At 63.0% G+C, this 11,322-nt stretch overlaps 2 protein-coding genes across 3 annotated transcripts; both read left to right on the plus strand.

Moving 5' to 3' along the window:
• Positions 1-975: 975 nt before the first annotated feature.
• SELPLG (selectin P ligand) lies at positions 976-3,593 on the plus strand. The gene is made up of 2 exons (XM_064466430.1): positions 976-1,368; positions 2,165-3,593. Exons 1-2 carry the CDS (start codon positions 984-986, stop codon positions 3,379-3,381), a joined length of 1,602 nt encoding a protein of 533 aa, XP_064322500.1. The 5' UTR covers positions 976-983; the 3' UTR covers positions 3,382-3,593.
• A 4,077-nt stretch (positions 3,594-7,670) lies between these two features.
• On the plus strand, positions 7,671-11,245 carry TMEM119 (transmembrane protein 119). 2 transcript variants are annotated; one of them, XM_064466319.1, is made up of 2 exons: positions 7,671-7,808; positions 9,729-11,245. In XM_064466319.1, the coding sequence occupies exon 2, from the start codon at positions 9,755-9,757 to the stop codon at positions 10,505-10,507; it is 753 nt and encodes a 250-aa protein (XP_064322389.1). In that variant the 5' UTR covers positions 7,671-7,808; positions 9,729-9,754; the 3' UTR covers positions 10,508-11,245. The 2 variants fall into 2 exon arrangements, with proteins under 2 accessions (XP_064322389.1, XP_064322390.1); XM_064466320.1 differs by having other exon boundaries at positions 7,672-7,803.
• Positions 11,246-11,322: the final 77 nt, after the last annotated feature.

Below are 11,322 nucleotides of genomic sequence, written 5' to 3' on the forward strand. Positions count from 1 at the left end.
GGGCTGGGAGGGGCTCGTTCTGCTCTTCCCCAGCTGAAACCCACTTCAAGGGTGCAGGAAACCCTAAAAGAGCAAAGAAAGCCTGGGCTGGAAATGGCATCACTCAGTCCCCATCCAGGTTTGAGAGCCTTCCCTGAGTGCAGCCTCCCCAGGGCCACAGCATTTCACCCAGCATTTCACAACCGCCTTCAGCTGCTGCCGGTACACCCCAACCCTGGAACAACCCCAAAGGCCTGGCCGTGCCTCGGGATGTGACAGGGATACTCTTGGAGAGGCAGTGCTCCCTAGCCACCCATGCACAGCCTGGACCCATCCCAAGGGGAAGCTCATCCCTCTGCCGCAGCTGCTTCTGCAGACCTGAACTCAATTTTCTGTGCACATTTTCCCACAAGTGATCTGGGGCTGGCAGGAGCTGGGACCCGCTTCCAGCCCCCATGGCCAGGAGATTTCAAGAAGGGATGGGGTGAACCAAGCCCGTGGCGCGGGGGCTGCACGGTCCTGCCGGCAGGGAGGCAGAGGCGGTGGGGCTGTTTACAGTCACAGGCAGCAGTCACGGGGCGTTTGCTGCGGATGTGCTCTTGCAGCATCCTTCCTGCTGCTGCTGCACCGGTGCTTGCGGTTAGGGCGGGGTATTTCCCAGCCTGTGCAGCACTATGCAGGCCGGGGCAACGCCCGGTGGCCCCCGCAGCCCCCCGAGAACTCCTCGGCCACAGGCTGCCATCCTGGGAATGTCAGTGCCAATAGAAGGGCCCCAGCACGAGGGCTCCGCAAAAGCATTGAGCAAGGCCCTCATGCTCCTCCTCCTCTTCCTCCTCCTCGCATGTGAAGGCCATTTCCCAGTGTTGGGATACCTCCATTTTCCCCCTCAGGGCACCATGACCTTCCCCCCATCCTGTTCATGCCCACACCGTGCCCCTGGGAGTCGGCAGCCCCGGCACCAGGTTTGCCGTCTCTTCTGCTTTTGGGGCGGCGCAAGCCCCAGCATGCAGCTCGGCAAAGCCACCAGTGGAGCCAAGACAGCCGGGGGGCTCCCACAGGGCACCCAACATGCCAGGGAGGGGCAGGAGGCCCCTTTTTGGGATGCACCACACACCCCAGCCACCCTCGTTGGCAGGTGCACGCAGCCCCTGGCCCTCGGTGGCCCTGTTCCTGGCGTGACGTCCTTCCCCCACCGGGCTCTCCGAAACCACAGCCACTCTTCCGTGCCCGCCTTTCCTTCCCCGCCCTGGCAGGAGGTGCAGGCGGAGGGCAGCCTACGACGCTCCTCCGTTTTCAGTGGTTGCCCAGCCCCGGGGCTGCCCTTGTGCCCCGTGCTGGTGATACCGGCTGGCGCTGCAGCTCGCGGTCCCGTGGCATCCCCAGGCAGAGGTGAGCCATGGCTGGGGGGGGTGCTGGATCAGGGCTTAGCCCTGGGGATGGTGTGGGCGCAAAGGGGATGCTTGGGGTCACCCTTGGGTTGTGCACACACTCTGTGCAGTGCTGGTCCCTGGGGTTTTTAGGAGGCAGGTGGGCGCTTTGGGGATGTGGGAGCCTCCCGGGGATGCTCGGCGCTGGATGAGCATTGGTTGGCGTTTGAATGCTGTTGGGTGTAAGAACACACTGATCTCGCTGGCCTCCACCCACCGGGGCTGCTGGGGAGCTGTTGGTGTAACAAGGGGGTAGTTGGGGCGGGTCTGCCTCTCCTGCTCCAGCACAGATGCACAGGTGGCCTCAGCCCTGGAGCCCCACACCAGCCGGGCTGGTGGAGGGGGAGGATAGGCACCCTGGGGTTGTCGACTGAAACATGTGCAACATCCCTGCAGTTTCATTTCTGCAGGGGAGTCATCCTGCAGCTGCTTGTTCCACAGTAGCCGTCTCCATCATGGCTCGTTTCCCGTTTCCAGACACTCAACTTCCTTTTCAAAACTTTCTTCTCAAGGGGAGCCGACGGGGCTGAGGTCCCACAGGTGGAGGCAGGTCAGCTTTGCCAGCCACAGCTGGAGGAGGTTGGTGTTCACATTCTCCAGGCCCCCAAAATACAGGGCCCAGCTCTGAGAAGGGAGGAGCACGCTTTGCTCATGTGCGATCCCTCCTTGGGGCCATTTCCAGCCTGACCAATGGAGCTCAGCATCCTCTTTCAGGGAGCAGGACCCCGATTTAATCTGCCCTCTCTGTTCCCCCGCAGATCCCATGGTGCCGGGCTGGGCTGTGCTGGTGATGCTGGTGCCGGTTCTGGTGCTGAGCACCCTGTGGGCATGCGGGGCTGTGCCACTGCTGGAGCCGGGGCAGCACCATGGTGTGCAGTGGGTCTGGGGGGCGGCCAGGCAGGCACAGGCTGAGCCCCTGCTGCTCTCCCGCAGGAAGAGGGACGATGGCAGGCAGCAGCCCACCGCTGCCACCACCATGCTGGAGCAAGGTTATGCTGCCACTGCGATGCCCAGCAGCAACGACCTCGATCCCCCCAAGCCCAGCCTGCTGCTGGGCTCTGCGCCTCCACCAGCACCCAGCACCAACGCCAGCCTGCACCAGGCACTTGCAGTGCCAACCACAGCTGATCCCCTGGATGAGACTGATTCCCCCGAGCCTGACCTGTTGCTGAGCTCTGCGCCTCCACCAGCACCCAGCACCAGTGCCAGCCTGCACCAGGCACTTGCAGTGCCAACCACAGCTGATCCCCTGGATGAGACTGATTCCCCCGAGCCTGACCTGTTGCTGAGCTCTGCGCCTCCACCAGCACCCAGCACCAGCGCCAGCCTGCACCGGGCGCATGCAGTGCCGACCACAGCTGATCCCCTGGATGAGACCGATTCCCCTGATCCTGACCTGCTGCAGAGCTCAGCGCCACCGGCAGAGCCTGGCACACAAGCAGCACCCCAAAACAGCATCACCACCATCCCCAGCTGGCTTACATGGCCCAGCAAGGAGGAGACAGCAGCTGGTGGCACAGACAGCAGCTCCTCTGTGGGGCTGCGCTCAGCGACCCACCCAGCCCTCAGCCCCACCACCACGGGTTACAAGAAAGTCAAGAAAACTGGAGCTCCCCCTGTGTCGACTCGTTCAGCCCCTTGGGATACAAAGCCCGGAGGGACGGCAGTCCCATGGGACCCCAGCAAGGTGATGAGCAAGTGCCTGCTGGCCATCCTGCTGCTGGCACTGGTGGCTGCCACCTTCATGGTGTGCACGGGGGTGCTGGGCGCCCTGCTCTGGCGGCGGACGCGGATGGCACACCGCCGGCTCAGCCACACCGAGATGGTCTGCATCTCCTCCCTGCTGCCTGACGGCGAGGTGGCTGCCAATGGCCCCAAGCCTGGCCTGACCCGGCGGCCAAAGCTCCTGCTCGATGGCTCCGAGGCTGATGGTGACAACCTGACTCTCAGCAGCTTCCTGCCAGAGCACTCCTGAGCTGCGGGGATGGGGTCCTGCATCCCAGTGCATCGGGGGGCTGCTGGCTGGGCCCTGGGCATGGTGCCCGGTCCCCAGTGCTGGCATGTGTGGAGCCACGGGCAGGGGACCCCCACCCCCTTGGGTTTGTGTGTCAACTTGGACAAGTGTGATGAGGAGCTGCTTTCCCCTGGGACGAGCTCAGCCCTCAAGGCTGACCCTATTAAAGTGTTACCTGGACATGGTGATCTCTTCCTGTTGGGGACAGCACCCACCAGCCACCCCAGCCCCCTCTGTGCCCACATCCCCCTGCCAGAATTTCACTTCTCCATCCTCCTCCTCCAGCAGCAGCCCCGGCCTCCTGGTGGGGAGCAGAAATGAAACCCATGGCCAACCCCTTGCTGGGCAGGGAGCCAGAACCAGGGGGCTTGCGACCTCAGCCCCTGGGACCCCCTCCCTGCATGGGGCTCAGCCTCGTTTCACGGTGTGGGAGCGGAAAGGGTGGTGGTGCCAGGGCGGAAATGCCAGGGGGGTGACGGGGACAGGGACGGGTGCGCTTGTGGCGTAACGTGTTCCTGCCCTGCGGTTGCCTGCAGTAAGATGAGGGGACGCCACCAGGACCGTCATGGTCTGATGGGGTGGTCCTGTGCACTTCTGGTGCACCCAGAGCTCGTCTCCGGTGAACAGACAGTGGTCACAGGCGCTCAGCCTCGTAGGGCGGTGTTGGCCCAGGCTGTCCCTGCCTGGTTGTGGCTGGGGACTGGAAGGATGAGGAGAGCAAAGCCATGAGCGGCCACTGAGGGTCCCACCACCTTGCCTGTGCCCAGGGACTGAAGGGGGTTCAGGTTTGCTCCCAAGTCCCACCTCCCCATGGTGTGGAGGTGTTGGTCATCCCTTGTGCTATCAGCCCTGGGGGAGCCACCCAAGGGAGCAGAAATGGTCCAGGACTGTCCCTGCCCTGCCAGGCTTGGTGTCCCCACATTCCCATCCCTGCCCAAATGGGGCTCAGCATCCCCATTCCCACACCCTCATCCCTGCCCTGGCCAGGTTCAGCATCCCCATCTCTCCAACCTCATCCCTGCCCCATCAGGCTCAGTGGCTCAGTGTTCCTGTCCTCACATCCACATCCCTGCCCTACCTGGCTTAACATCCCCATCCCTCCATCCTCATCCCTGCTGTGGCCAGGCTCAACGTCCCCATCTCTCCATCCCCACCCCTGCCCTGCCAAGTTCAGCATCCCCATCCCCATGTCCCCAGCCCCACGGCACCAGGCAGTTTACGCCACCCTCGATGTTTGCAGTGCACACTTGGGCAGCGAAGCGTTTTGGCACACGCTCGAGGCATCGCTGTGCCACCCCGTCGTGAGCTGAGCTGTGGGTGTGCAGCCACCTCGAAAGCTGCTTTCAGGGGTGGCCATCTCAAGGGTGGGTTGGCAGCGCAGCAGCTCACCTGCTCCCCAGCCGCCCTGGCCCCACCGCCTGTTTACATTTGCGCTGTGCTTCGGATATTTTCCATCTGGGTCTGAGCAGCCTCCCCGGCCCTGCTCCCTCCTGCAAATGTAAATGTTTATGGGTGAGTCAGTGTGGGCGAGGGGATCTGCAGGCAGCAGCAGTGGCTGTCCCTGGATGGGATGCCCCTGGCCGTGGGCTCCTGGGTGATGCCACCCTGCTCTGCTTCCATCGTGTCCCCACACATGTGGACACTGGTGCCCTGCTGTGCCAAAATGCAGCCGCAGGTGTTCGTGGCTCAGCCAAAATGGGCACGGAGGTTTACGTGCCCCCAGGCCGTCAAGGCCAGGCTGGTGAATGGGGGACCACTGTCACCCCCCCACTCGTCCAGCCCTTCCTCTCAGAGGTAAAGGGATGCTCCCATCATCTGGCTCATCCAGCCTCTGGCCCTGGTCCAGGTGAGGGTGAGGCTGGTAGGTCCTGAGACGGTGGGTGGGTGCAGGTCAGAGGGATTGCTCCCGCTCTCACCCAGCCCCGTGCCTGCCCTGCACCTACCGCTCTGGGAGCCCAGTGAGCAGCGAGGATAAACTTTCCTCCACCACCGAAGCACAAGCCGGCTGCCAGGAGCCGGGAATCGCCCTATTTGGCATAGTCAGCAGGTCCTGTCGGGCTGCCATCTCCCAGCTCATGACAGAGGAATCTGCAGGGAGCCAATGCGCGTGGCTGCAGTGCTGCCCGGGCTCCAGCCGGTGTCACGGCAGGACCCTCGGGGCACGCCGCCCCGGCAAGCCGCTGTGCCACGCAGTGGGAGGGCAGCGCGTGGTGCGTGGGGCTGTGCGCGGTATGGGGCTGTGCGTGGGGCTGCGCACGACGCTGTGCGTGATGCTGTGCGTGACACTGGGCATGGTGCTGGGCATGATGGTGGCATGATGCTGTGCATGGTGCTTTGCATGGCGCTGTGTGTGGCATGGTGCTGTGCATGGTGCTCTGCACACCGTGGTGCAGCTCTGCAGGATCAATCCCCCTCCGGGTATTTCGCTGGCACAGCAAAGTGCAGCCCCACAGAGCAAATTACAAGCAGAGCAGGGACGAAATGTCTCAAATTGCAGGTTACCTCAGGCTGGCTGTGCCACAGAGCCGAGCCCTGTGGGTCCCCACATTCCAGCTGCCCCAAATTACAAAGTGGGGCCCGGGCGGCACAGCCCTGCCCAGCGCCGAGGGGTCGAGCCCTCCCCAGCCGCAGGCAAAAACGGAATCGTAATGGCCAGTGTGTGCTGGCACCAGGGGCTGCCCATCCCTGCACCTCTGCCACCCCGGGAAGAGCCCAGGGCAGGGACAGGGTCCCCAGAGGGGGGGCGGTGGGGACCACGACTGGGGAAGGGTCAGGGCCCTGGACAAGGAGGGATGGGGACCCTGGACAAGGAAGCTCAGCCCAACGCTGGCATCGCTGGGCACGTGGTGGGGAATCGCAGTCCCATCCCTAGCTGGGCGAGTCCGGATGCTGCTGGCACTCCTCCAGGCCAGGCCGGCTCGGCAGCGCGGCTGCCCTTGCACCCCTCGGCCTCCCCTCGCCTTTCCCCCTTCACCTCTAAGATTTCAGTGCTGATCACTTAAGGCTGGGAAAAGCCGCTCCAGCAGCTGCACGGAGCCGCCGTCTGCAGACAGTTGACAGACCAGTTATTTCTGGGCTCCACGATTACGTTTGGCGACGCTGGGAGAAACCCAAACGGCGCCGGTTCCCTTCCAGCTTCCTGGTGTCAGTGGCAATGGGAATGGGTTCCGTCACCCCCAGCCCCATGGTGGCTGCCACCCCTAGGCGCCAGCAACGGCTTTTTGGGGGGATCTGGCCGGGTCCCCAAGGAAGACGCGGAGGCGAATAGCAAGAGGATGAGGTCACCCGTCGGCGGCTGCAGCCTCTTGAGCAACTTCAGCTGAGGCAGAGGGGACCGCGGGGGGGGGTGGGCAGAGCGATGCTGGGCAGGGGGGCCCAGGCGGTGCCACTGGACCCCTGACCCGGACACCATGCCCTGGGGAGCTGCATGCCCGCTTCTCCTGCATTGGCCTCGGGAACTGCAGGGGCAGTTTTCTGTACCTCTGCCTGCACCCCGAAACAGAGGTGCCTATGCTGGTGCGTTTCCAGGCTGGGGTGTTTAGGAAATGGTCTCCTGAAATGAAGTGGGGGTGTCCCAAGCCCTGTCTGTCCCCATGCCACTCTGCCAGCCTCCAATAATGCCAGGGCACCAAGCCCGACACCGTCCCCTTCCCCCTCGGCTGCTGGGTGCTGCCTGGCCTTGGTGGCCATGCCCCACTGGCTCGTGGCTGTGCCCTGGTGGGATGGCAGGGTTTGGGCTTGCAGGGCTGGGCGCAGGGACAGGAGCCAGCCCTGGGCTGGGGTGCTGGGGGGCCCGGGCTCATAGTGAAAAACAGCTGGATAGGAGCTGTGCCCACTCCCAATAGGGTATTGCCAGGAGGCATTTTGGGGGTGCTGGCACCCCCATCTGCCACCACAGCTCGGCCACATGGCCATAGGATGGAGTTTTACCTCCATCCTCATGGGCAAAACCACCCTTGCAACAAACCTCCCTTGTGACCCCCTTCTCCGCTTGCACCCCAAAAAAGTATCCGCTTTCAGCAAGACTGCCAGGATGATGGGGGCACCAGGGCTCCCCGCCTTTTCTGGTGGGGCAAGAGTCTGGGAAGCCCCCCCAGCCCCCAGCTGGGATTTAGCTGGGAGGGGACCGGGGGCTGCCAGCCCCTTGCCGGCCTCCCGCACTCCCTCCCCAAACCGGCCCTAATGAGAACAAGCTGGTCCCAGGCTGTAGCGCAGGAGGAGGAGAAGGAGGAGGAGGAGGAGGAGGAGGAGAAGGAGGAGGAGGAGGAGAAGGAGGAGGAGGAGGATCCATCCCAGCAGGCAGCAGAAAGGGGTGCAAGGAGGCGAGGCGTGCGGGATTGACCCCATCCTCCCGGTTCCCTCCCGCCGACGTGACGGCTGCAGGTGAGGTGAGGATCCCACTGGCAACACCAGCCTGGCTCCCCAGTTTTGGGGTGGCTTCTTACGGGGGCTCAGGCTGCCCCGTGGCCAGGGGTGCCATTGCAAGGGCTGGGAATGGTGCCTACTGCGGGGCATGAGATGGAGCCAGCCGTGCAGCTGTGCACCTGGGCACCATTCAGAGGCCGCTGCACCTGGACGACATCAAATTCATAACTTTCCTGAGCGTTCGGGGAGCGGAGGGAAGCGGAGCAGGGTTTGCCTGCGTCCGGCAAAACCAGAGCCAGGGACGTGCTATGGGTCTGGGGGTGGGCGAGGATGCAGATGGGATGGGATGGGGTTGGGGATGGAGGGCTGGCAATGGCCTCAGCGACAGGCCCTGCTCATGGCACTGATTTGGGCTTCAGTCAGCCCCTCCTTGGCTGTGGCTGCTCATCAGCTCCGCTTGCTAGCAGTGAATTAATGCCTTCACCTTCCCTGGGACCCCTCTCCCTGCCACAGCTGAGGGGCCCCTCTCTGCAGCAAAGGCAGCGGAGAGGAAGGATGAAGGGGCTTGTCCCAGCCCCACAAAAACCCTTGTCCTGGCAGTGCCACCATTACTGCAGTGAGCCCAGAGCCCACGGCAGTGGCAACATTTGTGGTGAGCTGGGAGGGTCGGGGGTCTGGGGGTCCGGGGGCGCCTCCTGCCTCCGCCGCCGTTTGTTTGCTCTGGTTTAATGCAAACCAGATTTTGCAGCCAGGAAAGAGCCTGAAAGCCAAGTCCTGCTGCTGGAGTCCCTCCCAGTTTGCAGCGTTGCTGGGTTGGGTTTGTTTGGGGGAAAAATGGGAGGAGGGTTGGGATTTGGGGGACCCGAGGTTGGGGGAATTGTCCTGGGGGTCCCCACTGATGGACCTGGGGACCTGGTTCTTGAGACCTTCCCATGGGGCTGTGCGGAGGGGAGAGCTCTGAAAATGGCTCAATGGTGTTACATGGCACGGCACAGCTGAAACACGCTGCTGTCCCCAGGGGATATGCCACGACATGCTGGGGACGGTCACACCCTGCTCCCAAACCCCATGGGGTCTGGAGCCTGGCTGGGGACTCACCCTGGCTTATCGCTTTGGGCTTTGTGTGGGGATGGGAAACACTCGTCCCATGTCCTACAATGCGCTGTGGCTGCCGGCATGGGGCAGATCCAGACCCATCCAGCCCAGAGGAGTGCGGCACGGTGAGGGGATGGAGCTGGCCTTCATCAGCGATGCTCAGGCATCCCTGGGTCCCCCTGTTCACTGCACCCCAGCTCCAGGGCTGCCCTTTTGCAAAGGCTCTGGGTGGTCCTGTGCCCTCTCCCAGCACCGCTCAAGCTGCTGCAGCAGCACCAGGGTGAAATCCTGCCACCAACCTATTTTTAGCTGCACTCAAGCTGGAAATCGTTTGTAACGGTCTGCACCGGGACAAGCAGTTGGGAAATGCCATTCACGCCGGGGGCCAGCCCCTCTGCAGCGTCGCCTGTTTCAAAGTTTCCACTGGAAACCTCAATTTTTCAGGAATTTTCTAATCAACCAAATGACCGTTGTCTGAAGCCGGTTGTTGGCAGTGGCCCCAGTCCCCTCATCGTGCACACAGCGTCCCCCAGGCTTGAGCAATTTGATTCAGCTGGTTTCCATCTATTTTTGCAGTGCGCCGTTGCAAAACAAATGCAGCCCCTCGCTTGGCGTCGGGGTGAGGAAACCAGAGCTGTGCTTTCCTTTTCTTAAGGAAATTCAGCTGGGGGAATAAGCAAGTGCCTGAGCTAACCATCGACGGTTCGGTGCTTGTGCTTGTTCCCCCTGTGCCGGGGCCGCACACAGGGCTCAGGGTGGGTGCACCATGGGGCTTCGCTTGGGGCAGGCCTCGGGGGTCTCACTCCATTGGGGTGTTGACGTTTTGCCCTCTGTTCTGCATCCTGCAGGCCGCCGTGCACAAGCCCTGGGGGAGATGGTGCTGCAGCCATCGATGGGCATGTGGCTGCTGCTGCTGCTGGCGGCGGCCCCAGTGTGCTCGGCAGCACCCCGGCACGCTGCAGTGCTGCCCGACGGTGGGGGCAGTGGGGATGGCGAGGAGGTCTCGGCCACACCGCCCGTCCACCACGTGACACCGGGGACCAGCCCGACGGCAGGGGACGTGGCGGGGACCACAGTCACCAACAGCTCGGCGCCGCGTGGCTTGCTGGATGGGCTCGTGGACTTCTTCAAGGAGTACATGCTGCTGGTGGTGGTGGTGGGTTCGCTGGCCTTCGTCCTCCTCTTCATCATCTGCGCCGCTGTCATCGTCCGGCAGAAGCACAAGGCATCTGCCTACTACCCCTCCTCCTTCCCTAAGAAGAAATATGTGGACGAGCAGGATAAGACAGGGGGGGCCCGGGCTTTCAATGAGGTGCCTGAGAAAGCCCCTGACCCCGGTGCTGAGGAGCCCCTCGACTGCAGCCGGCAGCTGCAGGCAGACATCCTTGCTGCTGCCCAGAACCTCAAATCCCCCCCCAAGGCGCCACTGGCCAACGGGGCCCGAAGGGAGCAGGAACATGCTCCTGAGGAGGAGGAGGAAGGAAGCAAAAAGTTAGGTGAAGAGCAACCTGCTGAACCCCCTCCCCAAAATCCAGGCACTGAGGAATCAGCAGCTGCAACAGGAGCAGGGGGTGAGGGGGCCCCCAATGCAGCCCAGGATGGCACCCCAGCCACCCCCGGCATCTAGGGCAGGGACTCAGTCCCGGGTGAGCCCGAGGAGCCGCAGGCTCAGGGGGACGCCCTGCAGACACGCGATGGACGTGGTGGTTTGTTGCTCCATACGTACGTGGCGGCTCAGAGAAGCCCTGATGAAGCCCCCCTGTCTGCTCCCCTCCCGACCCCCCCAGAGCCCACCAACCCTTGCACTGTGGGACACTGTGCCAAAGCCGTGAGGGTTTTTTGGCAGGTGATGTTTTTGGGCAGTGCTGGAGTGCCTTCAGCCCCATCACTCCTGCTGTCCAAGGGGCTTTTCCCATCCCTGGGCGCTGTGTGGGCGCACCACTCCCAGCCCTCACCTTCCACCACACGCCGCCGGCTTTCTCCCAAATATAATTTTACTAATTAGCAGCATCCTGGCCCCTGCTGGGCGCCTGGCCGGGAGCTGCATCCTCCGGACAGAGGCATGGCACTGCAGCCTGGGGGTCTGAGCAGCCGGCCCCCCGCTCTGTGGGGAGCAGGGGATCTCAGGCACCATGGGCTGGCTGTGCTGATTGCTGTGACCACCGAGGATGGGATGACCTTGGCCATCCTTGGGGGGGGTGGGGGGGGGGGCCAAGGGAGAAGGGAAGAGGATTTAGTGGCAAGGACCCGTCCTTTCATTTTTCTGCCCCAAAGCCATGACCTGAGGGCAGCCCAGACCCCAGGTGGACTTTTGCCTTATTTTCTTAACCCCTTCAGCTAGTAATAAAGAAATTTCCTACGCAAATCTTCTTTCCTGTGTGTTTCTGCAGCTTGTGGGGTGGCCAAGGCACAGTCCCCATGTCTGTCTGCTCCACGGTCCTT

This window comes from Phalacrocorax carbo, chromosome 15 (assembly GCF_963921805.1).
Source record: "Phalacrocorax carbo chromosome 15, bPhaCar2.1, whole genome shotgun sequence".
In the NCBI taxonomy this organism is placed as follows: Eukaryota; Metazoa; Chordata; class Aves; order Suliformes; family Phalacrocoracidae; genus Phalacrocorax; species Phalacrocorax carbo.